General features: G+C 41.3%; 1 protein-coding gene across 2 annotated transcripts; it reads right to left on the bottom strand.

Annotated features, from left to right (window-relative positions):
• Positions 1-5,103: 5,103 nt before the first annotated feature.
• LOC106046282 (natural killer cells antigen CD94-like) lies at positions 5,104-15,116 on the bottom strand. Of its 2 annotated transcripts, none has more exons than XM_066977004.1 (6): positions 13,880-15,116; positions 11,202-11,300; positions 9,742-9,828; positions 9,294-9,424; positions 6,753-6,865; positions 5,104-6,390 (listed from the first exon to the last, which is right to left on the bottom strand). In XM_066977004.1, exons 1-6 carry the CDS (start codon positions 14,109-14,111, stop codon positions 6,270-6,272), a joined length of 783 nt encoding a protein of 260 aa, XP_066833105.1. In that variant the 5' UTR covers positions 14,112-15,116; the 3' UTR covers positions 5,104-6,269. The 2 variants fall into 2 exon arrangements, with proteins under 2 accessions (XP_066833105.1, XP_047911371.2); XM_048055414.2 differs by having other exon boundaries at positions 9,294-9,448; positions 13,880-15,114.
• Positions 15,117-17,924: the final 2,808 nt, after the last annotated feature.

The following is a 17,924-nucleotide window of genomic DNA, read 5'->3' as shown; positions in this document are numbered from 1 at the left end:
TGGTGAAATTGCACCTTACCTGCTGCCTCAGGTATCTCAAATGAGTGCATGTTTATTTAATTTAACACAAAGCAATTGCAAATCCTGACCGAGTGAAGGCAGGAACAGAGTGAAGGACTTTTAAGGAAAGAAGATACTGTGGGAAAGACCAGTTCAAGTGACAGGAATCTGTAGGGTGACAGTGAGATGTTGTAATTTTAAACCTGTCACTACAGATGCATGAACCAGGACTGAAATCTGTGTCAAGGAGTCTGGGTACCCCCCAATAAAAGATGCATGGCAAAACTCTGGCGTCTTAAGTCTTAAGACTTTTGTCTTAAGTACCTTTGGGAGGAGCCTCTGGAAGTCAACTGGTTCAGCTTCTTATTCAAAGCTTTGCCAGCATCAAGCAATGGTAAAGTTGCTCAAGAAAGGACATGGGGCAGACTAGGAAAACACAGGTAATGAGTAATTGGCTGAGAGGCTGGTGTCAGGACAGGAACTTTGGGTTCTTTGACCATGGGGCAGTTTACTCAACCCCTGGCCTGTTGTAGATGGATGGAACTCACCTGTCTCAAAGCGGGAAATGAATCCTAGCACAGAAGCTAGCAGGACATGTCGAGAGAGCTTTAAGTTATCTATGATGGGGGGAAAGGGATAAAACAGGGCTCACCAGAGAAGAGCCTAGGGGAACAATACTGAAGCTGGGGGTGAGGCAGATGTCTCATCTGAAGTGCATCTACACCAATGCACGCAGCATGGGCAACAAACAGGAGGAGCTGGAAGCGATTGTGTGGAAGACTAACTATCCTAGTTGCTATAACTGAAACATGGTGGCATGACTCCCACGATTGGAGTACTGTGATGGACAGCTACAAGCTCTTCAGAAGGGATAGAAAAGGAAGGAAGGGTGGTGGTGTGGCTCTTTATATTAAAGAGTGTTTTGATGTTGAAGAGCTTGGGGTTGGGAGTGATAAAGTTGAGTGTCTATGGATAAGGATTGGTGGAAGGCCTGTAGGGGTGACATCTTGGTGGGGGTCTGTTATAGACCGCCTAATCAGGACAAAGAGATGGATTGCTCATTCTACGAGCAACTCACAGAAGTTGCATGATCACCAGCACTCGTTCTCATGGGAGACTTCAACTTCTCTGACATATGCTGGAAGTATAATACTGCACAGAGGAAGCAGTCCAGGAGGTTTCTAGAGTGTGTGGAAGATAGCTTCCTGACAGAGCTGGCACAAGAGCCTACCATGGAAGTTGCCCCACAAGACCTGCTCTTCACTAGCAGAGAAGGACTGGTGGGAGATGTGAAGGTTGGGGACTGTCTTCGTCAGAGCAACCATGAAATTGTAGAGTTTTCTATTCCTGGTGATGTCAGAAGGGTGACTAGCAAAACTGCTATCTTGAACTTTCGGAGGGTGGACTTTGACCTGTTCCGGACAGTTGTTGCAGGGGTACCTTGGGATTCACTCCTTAAGGACAAAGGAGTCCAGGAAGCCTGGATGCTCCTCAAGACAGAAATCTTAAAGGCCCAGGAGCAGGCTGTTCCTGAGTCCAGTAAGCCAGAGGGGAAGAAGACTGACATGGATGAACCAGGAACTTTTGTTGAGACTCTGGGAGAAAAAGAGAATCTACGTCCTCTGGAAGAAGGGACAGGCTACTAGAGGACACTACAAAGAAGTTGCTAAGATATGCAGGGAGGAAGTTAGAAAGGCAAAAGCCCAGCTTGAACTCAGAGTGGCCACTGCACTAAAAGAGAACAAGAAATCCTTTAACAAATATATTAAAAGTAAGAGAAGAACCAAGGGGAATTTCCATACTTTCCTTGGTGCAGCAGGGAATGTGATCACTAAGGATAAGGAAAAGGCTGAGGTTCTCAATGCCTTCTTGACATCTGTCTTTAATAGTCGGATCAGTTATCCCCAGGGTACTTTACGTCTTGACCTGGAAGTCCCTTTAGATTCAGGTAGAGAATCGCCCCCTGTGATTCAGGAAGAGACAGTTAGAGACCTGCTCCTCCATCTGGAATGTCACAAGTCCATGGGAGCAGAACATGGGACCAGATGTGCTCCACCCTACGGTGCTGAGGGAGCTGGTGGAGGTGATTGCCAAGTCGATTTCCACCATCTATCAGCATTCCTGGTTATCTGGAGAGGTCCCAGAGGACTGGAGCCTTGCCGATGTGACTCTATCTACAAGAAGGGCCATAAGGAGGATCCAGGGAACTACAGGGCTGTCAGCCTGACCTCAGTTCTAGGGAAAGTTACGTAGCAAATCATCTTTGGTGAGATCACATGGCACATGCATGGCATCCAGGGAATCAGGCTCAGCCAGCATGGGTTCATGAAAGGCAAGTCATGCTTGTCCAACCTCATCTCCTTCTATGACCGTGTGACCAGACTGGTAGATGAGGGAAAGGCTGTTGATGCAGTCTACCTGGACTTCAGCAAAGCCTTTGACACCATCTCCCACAGTATTCTCCTGGGGAAACTGGCTGCCCGTGGCCTGAACAGGTATACTTTTCTCTGGGTAAAGAACTGGCTGGAAGGCCATGCCCAGCGGGTAGTGATTAATGGAGTTAAGTCCAGTTGGCGTCCCGTTACAAGTGGTGTCCCCCAGGGGTCGGTAGTAGGGCTTATCTTGTTTAATATCTTTATTGATGACCTAGATGAGGGGATTGAGTGTACCCTCAGTAAGTTTGCAGATGACACCAAGTTGGGAGGTAGTGTCAATCTGTCTGAGGGTAGGGTGCCCCTTCACAGGGATTTGGATAGGCTGGACTGCTGGGCTCAGGCGAATGGGATGAGGTTCAACAAGGCCAAGTGCCAGGTTCTGCACCTGGGGCACAACAACCTCAAGCAGTGCTACAGGCTGGGAGATGAGTGGTTGGAAAGCTGCCAGGCAGAGAAGGACCTGGGAGTATTGGTTGATAGTCAGCTGAATATGAGCCAGCAGTGTGCTCAGGTGGCCAAGAAGACCAACAGCATCCTGGCTTGTATCAGAAACAGTGTGGCCAGCAGGTCTAGGGAAGTGATTGTCCCCCTGTACTCGGCTCTGGTGAGGCCGCACCTCGAGTACTGTGTTCAGTTTTGGGCCCCTCACTACAAGAAAGACATCAAGGACCTGAAATGTGTCCAGAGAAGGGCAACAAAGCTGGTGAGGGGTCAGGAGAACAAGTCTTATAAGGGGTGGCTGAGGGAGCTGGGATTGTTTAGTCTGGAAGAGGCTCAGGGGAGACCTCATTGCACTCTACAACTTCCTGAAGGGAGGTTGTGATGAGGGGGGGGTTGGCCTCTTCTCCCAGGTAACTAATGATAGGACTTGAGGAAATGGCCACAAGTTGTGCCTGGGGAGATTTAGATTAGATAGCAGGAAAAACATTTTCTCTCAAAGAGTGTTCAGGAACTGGAACGGCCTGCCCAGGGAGGTGGTGGAGTCACCGTCCCTCGTGGTGTTCAAGCGTCTGGACGAGGTGCTACGAGATGTGATTTAATAGCTTAGTGGATAGTATTAGTGATAGGAGGACAGCTGGACTAGATGATTTTGTAGGTACTTTCCCACCTTGTGTTTCTATGATTCTAAGGATTTGTCCAGTCAAATTCACAGAGTCTTCAAGAATGGAGATCTCCAAGACTTTCTGGATACCCATTCCTGTTTGGCCACATAGACTGTGAAGAATTTTCTCCTTATGTCTTATTAGGATTTCCCTTATTACAGTTTCTGTTAGTTGCCTCCAGTGCTCTAACCAGCACTGGCAGAAAGTAAGTATGAATCTGGGGGGAAAAGACAGAGGTGCTGTTGGCTTTCTTTGTCACCTGAGCACACTGCTGGCTCACATTCAACTAGCTATTGACCAATACACTGGGTCCTTTTCTGCCAGGCAGCTTTCCAGCCACTCATCTCCCAGCCTGTAACGCTGCTTGGGGTTGTTGTGCCCCAAATGCGGGACTCAGCACTTGGCCTTGTTGAACTTCATACAGTTGGCCTTGGCCCATCACTCCAGCCTATCCAGATCCCTGTGCAGAGCCTTCCTACCCTGGAGCAGATCAACGCTTACACCTAACGTGGTGTCATCTGCAAAATTACTGACAGTGCACTTGATCCCCTCGTTCAGATCACTGACAAAGATATTGAAGAGAACTGGCCCCAATACTGAGCCCTGGGGGACACCACTAGTGACTGGTCTCCATCTGGATTTAGCTCTATTCACCGTGACTCTTCAGGTCAGGTCACCCAGCCAGTTATTAACCCAACAAAGCGTACACCCGTCCAAGACTTGAGCAGCCAGCTTTTTCAGGAGACTGCCATTGGAAATGGTTTCAAAAGCCTTACTGAAATCTAGGTACCACATCCACAGCCTATCTGTCATCCACTGAGCGCATCACTTTGTTGTAGAAGTAGACCAGGTTCATTGCTCAGGACCTGACTTTTATAAACCCATGCTGACTGGGCCTGATCACCTGGTTGTCCTATAACTGCTGTGTGATGGCACTCAAGATCATCTGCCCCATGAGATTTCCCAGTACCAAGGTCAGACTGACAGTCCTGTAGCTTTCCAGATCCTCCTTCTGGCCCTTCTTGTAGATAGGTGTCACATTTGCTAGCCACCAGTTAACTGGGATCTCCCCTGATAGCCAGGTCTGCTGATAAATAGTGGAAGTCAACTTGGCAAGCACTTCCACCAGCTCCCTCAGTACCCTCGGGTGGATCCAGTCTGTCCTCATAGACTTGTGTACATCTAAGTGGAGTAGCAGTTTGCTAACCATTTCCTCGTGGAATATGAGGGCTTCGTTCCACTCCTTGTCCCCACCTACTGGCTCCCTATCTACCAGATGAAACATTGTACCTCACTTTCAGGCATGCACTTCCTATTGCAATAGTAAGGAATTCTAGTTAGTTCGGCTGGTAGCTTGGTAGCTCATAAAACAGAATCACAGAACAGAACCATCTTGAAAACCTCTAGTACCCATAAATTAGGACTTGGCTCTACTGAATATTGTGAATTTATTTAGTTTACAAACATCTTTCAGCACATTAGGTAGAGGGATTTTTATTTTTTAACTAAGGAACTACTTCAGTCTTTGAGATCATTTTCAAATTAAATAATAAACATTAATGACATAGCATTTTTTTTTCATTTATTTTAGGGAAAGTTTCCAAGTACTAAGGCATATACAAACAAACAAACATACATACAAGGTGTATATACATATATATACAAGGAAAGTTTGCATATGTGATACTAAACAGATGTCTATTTCCATAAACAGAACTTCAAAGAAGTCATGCAACAAAACTCCACTGAGAAATCTGGAGATTTCATTTTATTCTAGGAAGTATGACAAGTACTTTGATAATACATGTCATGTAGTATGTTCCTTGGGCTCCAGAGATCCCAAACAATGTAGATACAACAGAAGAACATAAGTAAAATTTGTGGCGATAGATTGCACATTAGCTTGAGCTCTCATTGAATGTAGCTCTGAATGGAGCATGTCATTGCTATCCTTGCTGTTTTTTGTATAACAATTTTTTTTTTGTATAGCAATTTTTGTATAGCAATTATATTTACGATAGCACTGAAATTATATTTGGGTAATATTTTATTCTCACTATGACATTTGGCTCTACTTTTCAAAGAGATTGCTTCCAGGGATTCCCTGTACTCTACTAACAAATGTCCTTTTGTTTCTATAAATATCAGTACACATGCAAAGAGAATTTTATGGGTAAATAGACACTTGTGTTCTTTCTCTATTCCTATATCTCAAAAAGGGGAAGAGCTGGAAGAACAGATTTAGGAATGAGGGCTTGACTAGGCAAAATGGTAAAAAAAAGGTTTATGGGTGTACTAGTTAGTATGTACAGTAATTCAGTGGGTAAAATCATCAAGAATGTAGTTGGAGTGGTTTATGACTAGCAGGTGTAAAATGCTGAGGAAAGAAGAAATTCTGAGTGAGGCTTAAGAAATATAAAGATCTAAGAGAATGTGTGGTTGACCTTCTAGACAGTCATGCAAGTATCATTTCTTGACTGTAGCTAACTCTCTAAAAGTAACTCCTATGTTTTTAGCTTTTAGCTTGTAGATTTTTTCTCTCATTCATAAGCCTAGGAGATAAAATGCAGGCAAAGAGAAAGTTTTGTCTCTACCAATCTATCTATTTGAATCACCATTCTGAGAAAGCTGTATGATAAACAAACTAAAATAAAAATACATTTAAAACATCTGGTTCCTAGAAATGATATATAGCAGTGACAGAACCTGCATCCCTACTTGCAGTGCTTCTTCAGGCAAAATGAATAGCACCTTTCTCACAGATCCAGAATTGCTTTGTCAAACAGGAGTTACTGGCATAAATAATCCGTCCATATAAGGAAGCGCAGAAGATGTGTTCATATAACACTGTCCTAGAAAATTAAAAGATATGGATTAATAATGTCCTACTGACATCATGTACTGTATATCTCTATATTTGGATTTGTAGTCATAATGATTTGCCACTGGAATGTAGAGTTATTTCTCCTTTGGAGCTATTTTATTTCTACTATGTTGCCTTTTGGGGTCCAGGGCGTGTGACTGAGCTATAGTTTGTTACCCATTTTTCCTTACACAGGACAGGAATTTGTAGTCCTATAGCAGATTAAATGATATCCATGTTCCTTCATCACTGCACATGTGGCAAACATGGGAAAAAGGAATCATAAATGTCATGGAGTTTACTGGAGCCCAGAGGAGAGAACCACGCTGGTCTTAAGTTACGAAGGCTTACCAAGTTTTGGCTTCTCTTGAAAGAGCTGTTCCATCTTCCCAGTACCAGCCATTCCTTTCAGAGATGTATGATAATCCAACCCAATAAAACTGTGAATCCTGTGGCAGAGAGACCTGTAGCAATGGGAAGATCATCACAATAATATTTCAAAAATAATACCCAAGCTGTATATCTTCCAGCTGAGAAGGTTCTGCAGCCAAAGGAGACAACTCTTACTCAATAGGTAACTGTTTCTATGCTTGTTTTCCATGAAACAGTGCTGACTGCTCTGATTATAGAATCATTCAAATATCAGTTATTGAACTGTGTCAAGACAAATGTACCCCGGATCTGCAAAAGAACTGTTTTTATAAAGAAAAAAAATGTTTTGTCTCGCCTGCATTTAGGTATCTACACTGCCTTTATGTATCTACAGTTTGGATATAGACATGGGAACACTGTCAAGGCCCCAGTTAAGGTCTGCAAAGATATGGCCAACAGAGCCAGTGGAGCTTGAGATATGACTCATCTCATGCAGTGGGAGTGGTACAAAATAGTGACTGTATTGTAGATCTCCCACTGTCTGCAATGGAGCCTAAGAAAGTAGCTTTGAAGTTGCAGACCACTTACAATATAGATGCCTGATGTTAGGTGAGATGAATCCCAGCCTAGAGGGCAGATTCTGGTGCCTAAACATAGGCCTTTAACACCATTTGAGATAGCTTAAAATTTCAAGTTTTCACATATGGCTGATAGACAAGACCCAGAACCTGTGTCTTTATGAAGCACTACTTGAATGTGAAAGAGGACAATGCAGGTCATCTCAGATTGCACTAGACACCTATGCCTAAGAGCCTGGATCATTCCCTACATGTCCAAGTACTACCTAAGAGGTTCCTCATCATCTTAGCCTGTTCAGATCCTCCATATACTCTGCTACTGCTTATTAGCATGTTTAGGGACTCATTCAAAATCTAAAATCTACAGGTGGCTTAACCTGGGCTAGCTTCAGTCTGACTCCAGTTGCATATACCAAACATGGAAGAAAAAGCAAACACCTAGACGTCTGAGATCCAATGACCCAGGGATTTATATTTCATACCAAAATTATCTCGTGAACTCAGTGTTGAAGGTGTGGTGTTCAGGTGTTGCTCAGCAGTGTGAACCAGGATTCTGAGCTCAGGATCACAGAATCATAGAGTCACTTAGGCTGGAAAAGATCTTTAAGATCATCAAGCCCAATCATCACCTAACACTACCAAGTCCACCACTAAAACATGTCTCTAAGCACCCCAACCACGTCTCTTAAATACCTCTAGAGATGGCGACTCCACTACATCCCTAGGCAGCCAGTTCCAATGCCTAACCACTCTTTCTGTGAAGAGATTTATCCTGATAGCCAATATAAACCTTCCCTGGTGCAATCTGAGACTGTTTCCTCACATCTTGTCCCTTGTCACCTGAGGAAAGAGACCAACATCCTCCTTGCTGCAACCTCCTTCCAGGTAGTTGTAAAGAGGGACAAGGTCATTCCTCAGCTTTTTTTTTTCTTTTTTTTTTTTTTCCAGACTAAATAGCACCAGTGTCTTCAGACACTCCTTATAGAAAACTCCTGTTTTCTAGCCCTTTCACCAGCTTTGCAGTTCTTCAGTGTTGGTAGACTCAGTTATAAACCACTTCTCCACTTTTGTGTCTACCTATCTGATTTTCATTAAAAAAAAATTCAAATGGGCAACCTTTATGCTTTAAAATAAAAGAGAATTGAGAACCCCCATCTGAAACTGACTCCATATGGAAAAAAGAAGAATTTTCAGGGAACCGTCTTTCCTTTTAAAAGTTTTAGGTAGCAAAAAGCAAATAAGGAGGTTTGGACTTTGTATAAGCTTAATAGCTGATGAAACAGAAGTTCCCAGGTATATGTGTACAATAAGTGAAAATATGGTCCTGCCAACAAATCACAGATTTTTAATTAGGTAGCAAATATAAATAAATAAATAAGATTACTCAAAACTGTTAACTCCCTAAATCTTATTTAGTCATAATATAATCCTCTTCAGTCTAGCCTTTCTGCCATCGTTAATGTCAATCTATGAAGGGTGTAACACAAGGACAAAACCCAACCTGTTTACTGTCACTTTGCACAGCACCATGGTGAAAGACAGCATGAATGACAGCACAATGGTTAATCGGCCATTCTAGATCAGGTGTAGATGTGGTTTTGATGCTAGGAGCCCTCAGAAATAAAACTTATGGAGAAAGATAACAGAAGTATGTATTTTGCATGCTGGGAGTCCCCTCCAAGCTGCTATAATGCAATTTGTTTTCTCTGTGAAAACCTAGAGGTAATTAAGGTATTTTATAAAATGTTTTATTTTATTCTTCATAACACACAATTTAGAAATTGTTTCAAGACATGAAAATCCTGTAGCTTGCAGGAAGACCACTTGACACAGGGAAAAACAAATGAAGGCACTGTAAATGACCAAACCATTTTCTGCACGCCACATTTCTTGAAGTTAAAACACACTTGATGTAAAGGAATATATGAGGTTAAGGCTGTACCATCTTTGCTTTTTCTTTCAGCACAAGAAGAGTAGAGTTTCTAGAGGAACAGAACTCCTGGCTTTCCTTCCATGTTTTCTTCTGCTTTGAAATGTAGAAGCAGCTGTCAGCTCCACTGCTTTGCCAGCTTGCTGGACAGAGAGCACATTTTGTTTCTAAAAGTCAGAGAAAGAGTATTATGCAGATCTGCAAGGAATACTAGGATTTTAACTGATGGTTTGTCTGGGAAAAGAAGATTAAGAGTAGCCACGAATCACCTGAGCTTCTGGGGGGCCTGTGAGAGATGAGTTATTTTGAATGTTAACATACACATATCCACATCTCAAATACTATCAGAGTTAATAGCAAACAGTAGGTGATCAGGTTATTTTCCCTGTGATTGTATAGTCTCTCAGGCAATGGGCTCTCAAAGGAGATGATTTGGGTTTATTTATATAACCACTTTTACCATTGTTCTCTTTCCCTTCAGAACACAATGCTTCCCTCATTTCCTGCAGCTTCTTTCCTTCTGCAGAATCCTTGGGAACCTGAAAAACTGAAGTGAATGAAAATTCTTATCAGAGTACTTTCTTTAAAGAGTTTTAAATTGTAGCTTTGGGCATTCTTTTACTATCTGTTTGTTTCATTTGCAAGTTGATTTGTGTGTGTACATCATCTTCATTTCATTCCTTTGGGGAGAGGAGAGGAGAGGAGAGGAGAGGAGAGGAGAGGAGAGGAGAGGAGAGGAGAGGAGAGGAGAGGAGAGGAGAGGAGAGGAGAGGAGAGGAGAGGAGAGGAGAGGAGAGGAGAGGAGAGGAGAGGAGAGGAGAGGAGAGGAGAGGAGAGGAGAGGAGAGGAGAGGAGAGGAGAGGAGAGGAGAGGAGAGGAGAGGAGAGGAGAGGAGAGGAGAGGAGAGGAGAGGAGAGGAGAGGAGAGGAGAGGACACTTTCAGCCAAATGCAAATTTATTACATATGCATTTAATAACTGTCCACAACTACCTGAAGAACGCTTACAAAGAGGGAGCAAAACTGCCCTGGACAACAGAAAGTGATATAACAATGGGCAACGACTGCCACAAATTGAGATTTGGTCTATTCAGGTTGGACACTAGGAAAAGTTCTTCACCACAAGTGTGGTTCAGCAGTAGAAAAGGAAGTGGTAACATCTCCACTCTCAGAGTTTTTCCAAAGTAATATAGACAAAGCTACAGATTATATTATCTAGGGTTACTGATAGTCCAACTGCCTCTAAGCTAACACTTCTGTGATGCTACAGAACACCCTGAGTGTCCTAGGCATTTGCAACTGTTTCCCTCCCCCTGAAAAGAAGCTGGAGACTCTATCTCTGCTTCCATAAGCGATGTGGCTTCACCTTCAATTGTTAATTGAAATGTTTCTACGGAAAATCTGTTGTAATCTTTGGGCAAATTCACCAGTCCCTATACTTTGATACATAGATTACATCATAAAATTGTCATTCCTGAAAAAAAACAACAACCTGCAATCCAAGAAAGAGGGAATGATAACTGAAATATTCCAGTAACAGTCACAGGGGGTCACTATTACCCAGCGTAGCCGAGAGGATGAATCTTCTAGCTATGAACACTGGGAATCTGAGAAAGGGTGCAGTCTTTTACTCCTCGTTTACTCCTTTAAATGCAGTTTCAGCTGTTAGTATGGGAGTATTGTTGCAACTGGAAGCTTTTCTGGAGGACAGTGTGGATGGGGTAAAGATTGTAAATGCAGATCAAGGTTATCTGGAGTGACTTGTGCAGATGCACAGTGGAGAGGAGATTTGATAGGAAATTGCTGTTCTTGCCATACTATTTCCACAGGTCTTTGCAGGAATGGTCAACAGGGGCAGATGAAGTAGTAGTACTGCTGGGATTCACTCCCATAATAGTACCCCAGGACAGCACAGTACTTACACAGGAACAGCAAGGCCACCAGCCCCATGAGCAACACCAGGCTCAAAATGAAGAAAGCAAAAGCCACTGGCCACCTTTTGGCAGATGAGGCAGAGACTCCTGGAACAACAACAACAAAAACACATTTAGCAACAAAAAGAACAGTTCTCACCACCACACAGTGATATTGCCTCCTCTCTGACATAACCACTTCATATTTATCTCTTCTGCAGAGCTTCTTTTTTACTTATTGCAAAGTTTTTATTATCACTGTCCTGAATTTCCAGGAATTTTTTATTTGTTTTGAGAAATATTAGTCTACCCACTGAGAATATTTATTAACTGAGGCTCTAATGCTTCAAGGCAAAACCTTGTATCATGAGGAAGGAGACCAGACTAGATTTTGCAGTTCCCACAGTCCTGGAAAGAATGAAACAAGCTCTAAGTCTCTCCACCTCAAATGGGAAAAAAACAAAAAAAAACAAAACAACAAAAAAAAAAACAACAACCAACCAACAAACAAACAAAAAAACACAACAACATATAGTGTTGGATATAAAATTAATTTGGGGCACTGTTATTGAAATTTCTAAATATTTGCAATGTTTCAGCCTTAAACTGTGCATCTTTCTTCAGGCTCTTTCTTCAGATTTCTATTAGGGTTCCATGTCTCACCAATAATATAGTCCTCCAGAAATTCACAGCTGACTCTCTCCCGATTAAAATATTTTCACATATGTTTATAATTCTTTTGGGAAGTGGTGCTCTGCAGTTTTCTATAATACTCTTCCCAATCTGTTCGCTAGTGTTCAGGCTGCATATATCAACAGTTATTATTTGAGACCAGTGTATCAGAGCAAGCACGTCCAGAGAAAAAGCCTTTTGTAAGGTGAGAAGAATTAACCTCCAGAGGTGCACAGATGTCCGTAACTCAGACGTACATAGCAAAAGTTGAGGGAGATTGCCCTAACCCTCATTGATCAATGCAATTTCAAAAGACCACAGATGACACTGCATTGCAGACTGATGTGCTGCAGGGTAGACCTGCCATTTCTAGGGTCTTAGACATGTTAGAAATTAGCTGTAAGTGTAGCAGAGCTCAGGAAAGACCAACATCAAGTCCTGTACCTCTAACAGTGCAACTCCATGCACCAGTACAGGTGGAAGACTGACAGGCTAAAAAGCAGTTGTGCTGAAAAGGACTTCAGGGTCCTGGTGGACAAGGTGAATGTGAGCCATCACTGTGTCCTTGTATCAGTGAGAGCTGACCAGCACTGGGCTCTATTGGCAAGACTGTAGCCAGTACGTTGAGTGAAGTGGTTGCTGGTCTACTTGGCATGAAGCCACATCTGGAACACTGTGTCCAAAGAGGAGCTTCCCAGCTCAAGGGAGCTGTCAGCTCACTGTAGAGAGTCCAGCAGAGGACCATCAAGATGGTCAAAATAGGTGGCTGAAGTACCTGGGCTTGTTTAACCTGGTGAAAAGGATGCTAAGGGTGGACCTAATTTCAGTCCTCCACTCCCTAAAAGGGCTTTATAAATGGAGCTAGACTCAACTCAGAAGTCTAGAGGAAGGGTATAATACAGCAGTCACAAGATGCATTAGGAAAACTTCTGCTTAGATATGAGGAAAAAAAATATTCTCCTTCAGCACTTGGAACAAATGCCCAGAGATACTGTGAGATCTCCATCCCTGGAGGTTTCCAAAACTCAAGTGGACAACACCCTGAGCAACTTAATCAGACATTACAGCTAGTCCATTCAAAAAGCAAATAGTGAGAGGTGAGCTATATAGGTCCCTCCTAAACTAACTTGTGCATAGGTCTATCTACTTTACATGTCCTTCATGCGCATTGAGAAGCCATTTAAGAGTTTCCTGAGCTTGCCACCTCATTTCTTTCCAGGAAACTCTGCCTTTATACCTGACTTCCTAATATTCATCCTTAGTTTTCTGTCTCCTGCTTGTTAACAGCTTCTCCATCCTCCTTTTCAAGCAATCATTCTCAGTGGATAGCCCTAGATCTTTTCCAAACAGTATCAGATTGATATTAGTTTAGTCTTTGACTACTCTACTCTACTCCTAAATAGCATCAATAATACTTATTTCACACATAAGCCTGCTGGTTAAATTCTGAGCAACAGCAACTGTGTTCAAGCTCACCTTTTTATGGGCTCAGATATTTCATAGGCACAATTCACTACCTTAGTTAACTCTCAATCTGGTTATAGAAACATTTTGAGCATAAATAAATAAAAATAACCCCCCATAAGAGATTACATTCGCTATTAGGCCTTATAAACAGGGTAGTTTTAGAATTCCAATGGCTGAGGAAACTGCTTCAATTTCCAAAGACTGCATTATCTGATAAAACTATAGTGCCTTCCTCTCTTGCAGTGCCCTGCTGTTATAAATGAGTTGTAACAAAAAAAACCAAAAACACCACAAACAAACAAACAAAAAACCTATATAAAGGTAAAATTTGTCTTCTGTATTAAAGCAAATAGGAAAAAAATAATAACTGTAGTATATATAGATCTCAAAGACTTCAGAAAAAATATCTTCTATGATCAGACACTACAGCACACAAGACTTCATTATTATTCTCTGTGCTGTTTCTATGAGCTTTAATTAAGAGTAGACTATGTAAATTCAGGTTACATTCTGACTTAGATAGAAAAATAATTTTCATCTGTACTTACTGTCTACTGTACCACAACTGACTGGAGCATTAAATGCAGGATATTTGTTGCTGTTTGAATATCCACGAGTAATAACTGAAGCTGGGGGTCGTAAATTTAATGTGGTGTAGCCTTCCTCATCCTCCATCTCCAGCTTGTCACACTTTTTTCTGGCAACAGCAGTACTTGGGAGATGGGGCACTCTGCAGCAAGACCAAAGCTGGAGCAATGGGAATGGTTTACATTTCAGCATTTTCAGTGAAACCACGAAGGAAGCTGGCTCTGTTCTGATTACTGTGTCATAGTGAAAGTGTAACACATTGAAAGCATGTTAAGAAGATACAATTACTCTGTCAAGGATGGGTAGTAATTTCTTCTTGAACATGAAGACCAGGAGTCTTGGTTCCTGACTGGAGCCTAAGACTGTTTACCTCAACTACCCATCTGATCTGATCCTGCAAATACAGCAAACATTAGGATTTTCTACCTCCTTGAAATACAATGCTCTCAAAATAGTTGCTATTTCAAGTTATGGTGTGAGAGATAACTGTTTAAGCATCAGAGCACAAATACAGCACAAGAGCTGCATTGAGAGCAATAGGTTGCATTTCCAAATGCTATTAAGAAAGAAATGAAAAATGAAATTATTTTGAAAACTTTCACTGAAATAAATGCTACAAATACAGTCAATGGTACTCCAAGCCATGCTCCTCTAACTTCCATGTGCATATTTAGACTGGGATCTAGTTAGGAAGATCCAGAAAGAGAACCATTAGGGGAAAATCCTAATCTCTGAATCTGAAAAAAATAATCAAATCAGATTTAGAAGGCAAGTAACAAGTGGAGAGGATGAGAGTACCTGATTTATCAAGAAAGGCTAACAGGGATCTCCATGTATCTTGGCACTGAATTCTGAGTGACTATGACAGATGATGTTTGCTTTTTTATGTTAAGAAGGGCTGTGAGCAGGCAAGTAGGAAGTCTGCAAGTTAATACATATACATCCTGGGAGGTGTGCAGTCAATTCTGTGGGATATTTTATAAGAAAAGAGCTTTGCTCCTCCCCAGACACAACAGAGCAATATGTGGAGCTGAGAAGCATATTTCAGGAGCAGGGGTTTCTCTTCTGAGGGGTGAGAGACTGCCAAGTGGAAAGAGCTTAATAGAAACCCTTTAGCAGAAAAGGAAGTGAGTGATACAGCACTGAGATGGAAGGAAGGAAGGAAGGAATGAAAGAAGGAAGGAAGAGAGAGAGAGAGAGAGAAAGAAAGAAAAAGAAAAAGAAAAAAGAAAAAAGAAAAAGAAAAAGAAAAAGAAAAAGAAAAAGAAAAAGAAAAAGAAAAAGAAAAAGAAAAAGAAAAAGAAAAAGAAAAAGAAAAAGAAAAAGAAAAAGAAAAAGAAAAAGAAAAAGAAAAAGAAAAAGAAAAAGAAAAAGAAAAAGAAAAAGAAAAAGAAAAAGAAAAAGAAAAAGAAAAAGAAAAAGAAAAAGAAAAAGAAAAAGAAAAAGAAAAAGAAAAAGAAAAAGAAAAAGAAAAAGAAAAAGAAAAAGAAAAAGAAAAAGAAAGAAAAAGAGAAAGAAAGAAAGAAAGGAAGAAAGGAAGAAAGGAAGAAAGGAAGAAAGAAAAAGGAAGAAAGAAAGGAAGGAAGGAAGGAAGGAAGGAAGGAAGGAAGGAAGGAAGGAAGGAAGGAAGGAAGGAAGGAAGGAAGAGAGAAAAAGAGAAAGAGAGAGAGAGAGAGAGAAAGAAAGAAAGAAAGAAAGAAAGAGAAAAAGAAAAAGAAAAAGGAAGAAAGGAAGAAGAAAAAAAGGAAGGAAGGAAGGAAGGAAGGAATGAAGGAAGGAAGGACGGACGGATGGACGAGAGAGAGAGAAAGAGAGAAAGAGAAAGAGAGAGAGAGAGAGAGAAAGAAAGAAAGAAAGAAAGAAAGAAAGAAAAAGAGAAAGAGAAAGGAAGGAAGGGAGGAAGGGAGGAAGGGAGGAAGGGAGGAAGGAAGGAAGAGAGAGAGAGAGAAAGAAAGAAAGTTCAAAGTGTGGAAGAGAGAAGAAAAACTGAGCTGACAGGATGGTGAAACCAGGAGCTTGACACGATTGATATGGCCACTCGGCCTGGGTCAGAGAAAGGCAAGGCAACAATGAGGATCTCTCTGCTGTTGCAGGGTATGCAGAGGTCAGAGTGCAGAAATGGCTTATCCATCCTCACTCTCTATCTCGAGTCATTTGCCTTTTTCCAGTGCTGAGCTGTAGTCCTTAAACATCTTCAGACAGTGACTGACTCTCTGTAACAGAGCAATTGCCCAGACATGGTGATTCATGTTGTGGTGACATGGTGAGTCAGAAGGAAAATGCAAGAGAGGAATTTCTGTGGTAGCTGTTCCTGTTCCTGTGTAAATTTCAGAGTTTCCTGTTTGCAAAATAACAACAGAATGGAAATACACTATAATGACTGAGCTGTTCTTACTATCTTCTTGTGCAGATGGCAGATTTTTTCAGAACAGAAATACTTCTGGCTGCATGTATAGCTTGAGTTATGTTATCCATATGCAAAGAGAAGGTGTGAGGGAAAAGCTGGGAGTAAAGGATATTTCCAATTGGTTTTCCTATACAGGCAAATACAAAAGGTGTAGCATTCAGTGTGTATTCATGATGCCTTCATAATACCTCATGAGTGCCTCATACTAAATATGGTGCAAAAATACTTGTGCATCAGCCCTGAAAATTTTGTTTTGGCACCTTAGTGTCAAGGGCTTTTCTGCAGATAACTGGGAGTCAAATATGTCTATGCTACTGCATTAGGCCGCAGTTTTCTGTGACTAACCTCTTCAGTCTTTACAACAACTTCTCAAGCACTAAATGAAAATCCTTTGCAATAACTTTTCTCTCATATGATTTTCAGGAGGGAAAACAGGATGTAAAAGGCATTTTCCTGTATTATTTTCATAGATCTGAATTCAATAAGCAGCCTGATGAATTATTATTTTTATTATTGTTATTACAGAGTCACCCTTTAAAATAGATTCTGCTGCAAGAATAGAAGTAACAGTTTGTAACAAAGGCAATATGATGAGGCTTCGCCATCACTCTGTCCATTTAATGATCCAGGAAGGCAAAATTTCTTGTTTCTTCAGAATAAAATGACAAGGAAGATAGATTAAGACAAGAAGTTTTGGTCTACATTTGAACATAACAGATGTGTAAAAGTTATCAGAACAAAATGTCTCTATTAACTAGAATGTGACCTTGCAAATTGCAATAGCTAGAGTTTATCACTTGGGAGGCAGGGGGAGTAGATTTTAGAAAAGTGAAACACACCGCTGTGTACAACTGATTCAAAAATGCCATCACAACCAATACATAATCAGCAAATTTCTAATATCTCTCCCTCTGTAAGCAAAACTTTCTTTTAATGTAAAATACAGTCAGACAATGCACCTTTAAATCCTACAATGTTTCACCACCACCAGGATGTGTCCTTTGCCATCTTCAGCCTTGCTGGACTAGATTTTTCACTTCAGTACTGTGAACAACTGCAGTAAATGGTAGGACACTGCCTTCCCTCCTTCTTCTCTGGAGTGTTTTTGTTTGTTTGTTTGTTTGTTTGTTGATTGTTTGGGTGTTTTAGTTATTGTTTTTTGGAAAGAAAAAGCTAGCTGCTTCTGTTTTAGTACACTAGTGCACTGTGAAACTACTCTAATCCCAGCTGCCTTTGCAGTAACAGATACAGTTCCTGCACCACAGAGTGGTTTTGGACAAGAAGTAAGGTCACCTGAAAGACCAAGGCCACAGAAAGGTACGATGTAGCCTTGTGGCTTCCTATTGTGTGGACAGCTGTCAATCTGAGCTCATGTCTGTCTTCAACAAACTTTCAAAAAAAAAAAAAAACAGGATTCACCCATCTGCTCTTAGGTCTATCTCACAAACGAAGAAACATCCTAGAAACACCTTTTCTGTTACCTTGCAGTAACTCTGTTGTTAGAGAAAACAAGATCAGACTTATTTGTTTATTTATTTATTTGTGGCGAATTATTTATGCCAAAAGGCCCTTCATTAGCAAGAGAGGATATGGCATGC

The sequence above is a fragment of the Anser cygnoides genome, chromosome 1, assembly GCF_040182565.1.
Source record: "Anser cygnoides isolate HZ-2024a breed goose chromosome 1, Taihu_goose_T2T_genome, whole genome shotgun sequence".
Classification (NCBI taxonomy): Eukaryota; Metazoa; Chordata; class Aves; order Anseriformes; family Anatidae; genus Anser; species Anser cygnoides.
The sequence above is the reverse complement of the archived record's forward strand: the minus strand, read 5'-3'. Positions and strand labels throughout refer to the sequence as shown.

Bases quoted from the DNA above. Each gene is read 5' to 3' on its own strand.
- LOC106046282 (XM_048055414.2), bottom strand. From the start codon at position 14,111: ATGCTGAAATGTAAACCATTCCCATTGCTCCAGCTTTGGTCTTGCTGC. The intron at 9,829-11,201 runs GTAAGTACTGTG...CATTCACTTCAG, and splicing joins GGTGGCCTTGCTGTTCCTGT to TTTTTCAGGTTCCCAAGGAT. The intron at 6,391-6,752 runs GTAAGCCTTCGT...TTAATTTTCTAG, and splicing joins TCAAGAGAAGCCAAAACTTG to GACAGTGTTATATGAACACA.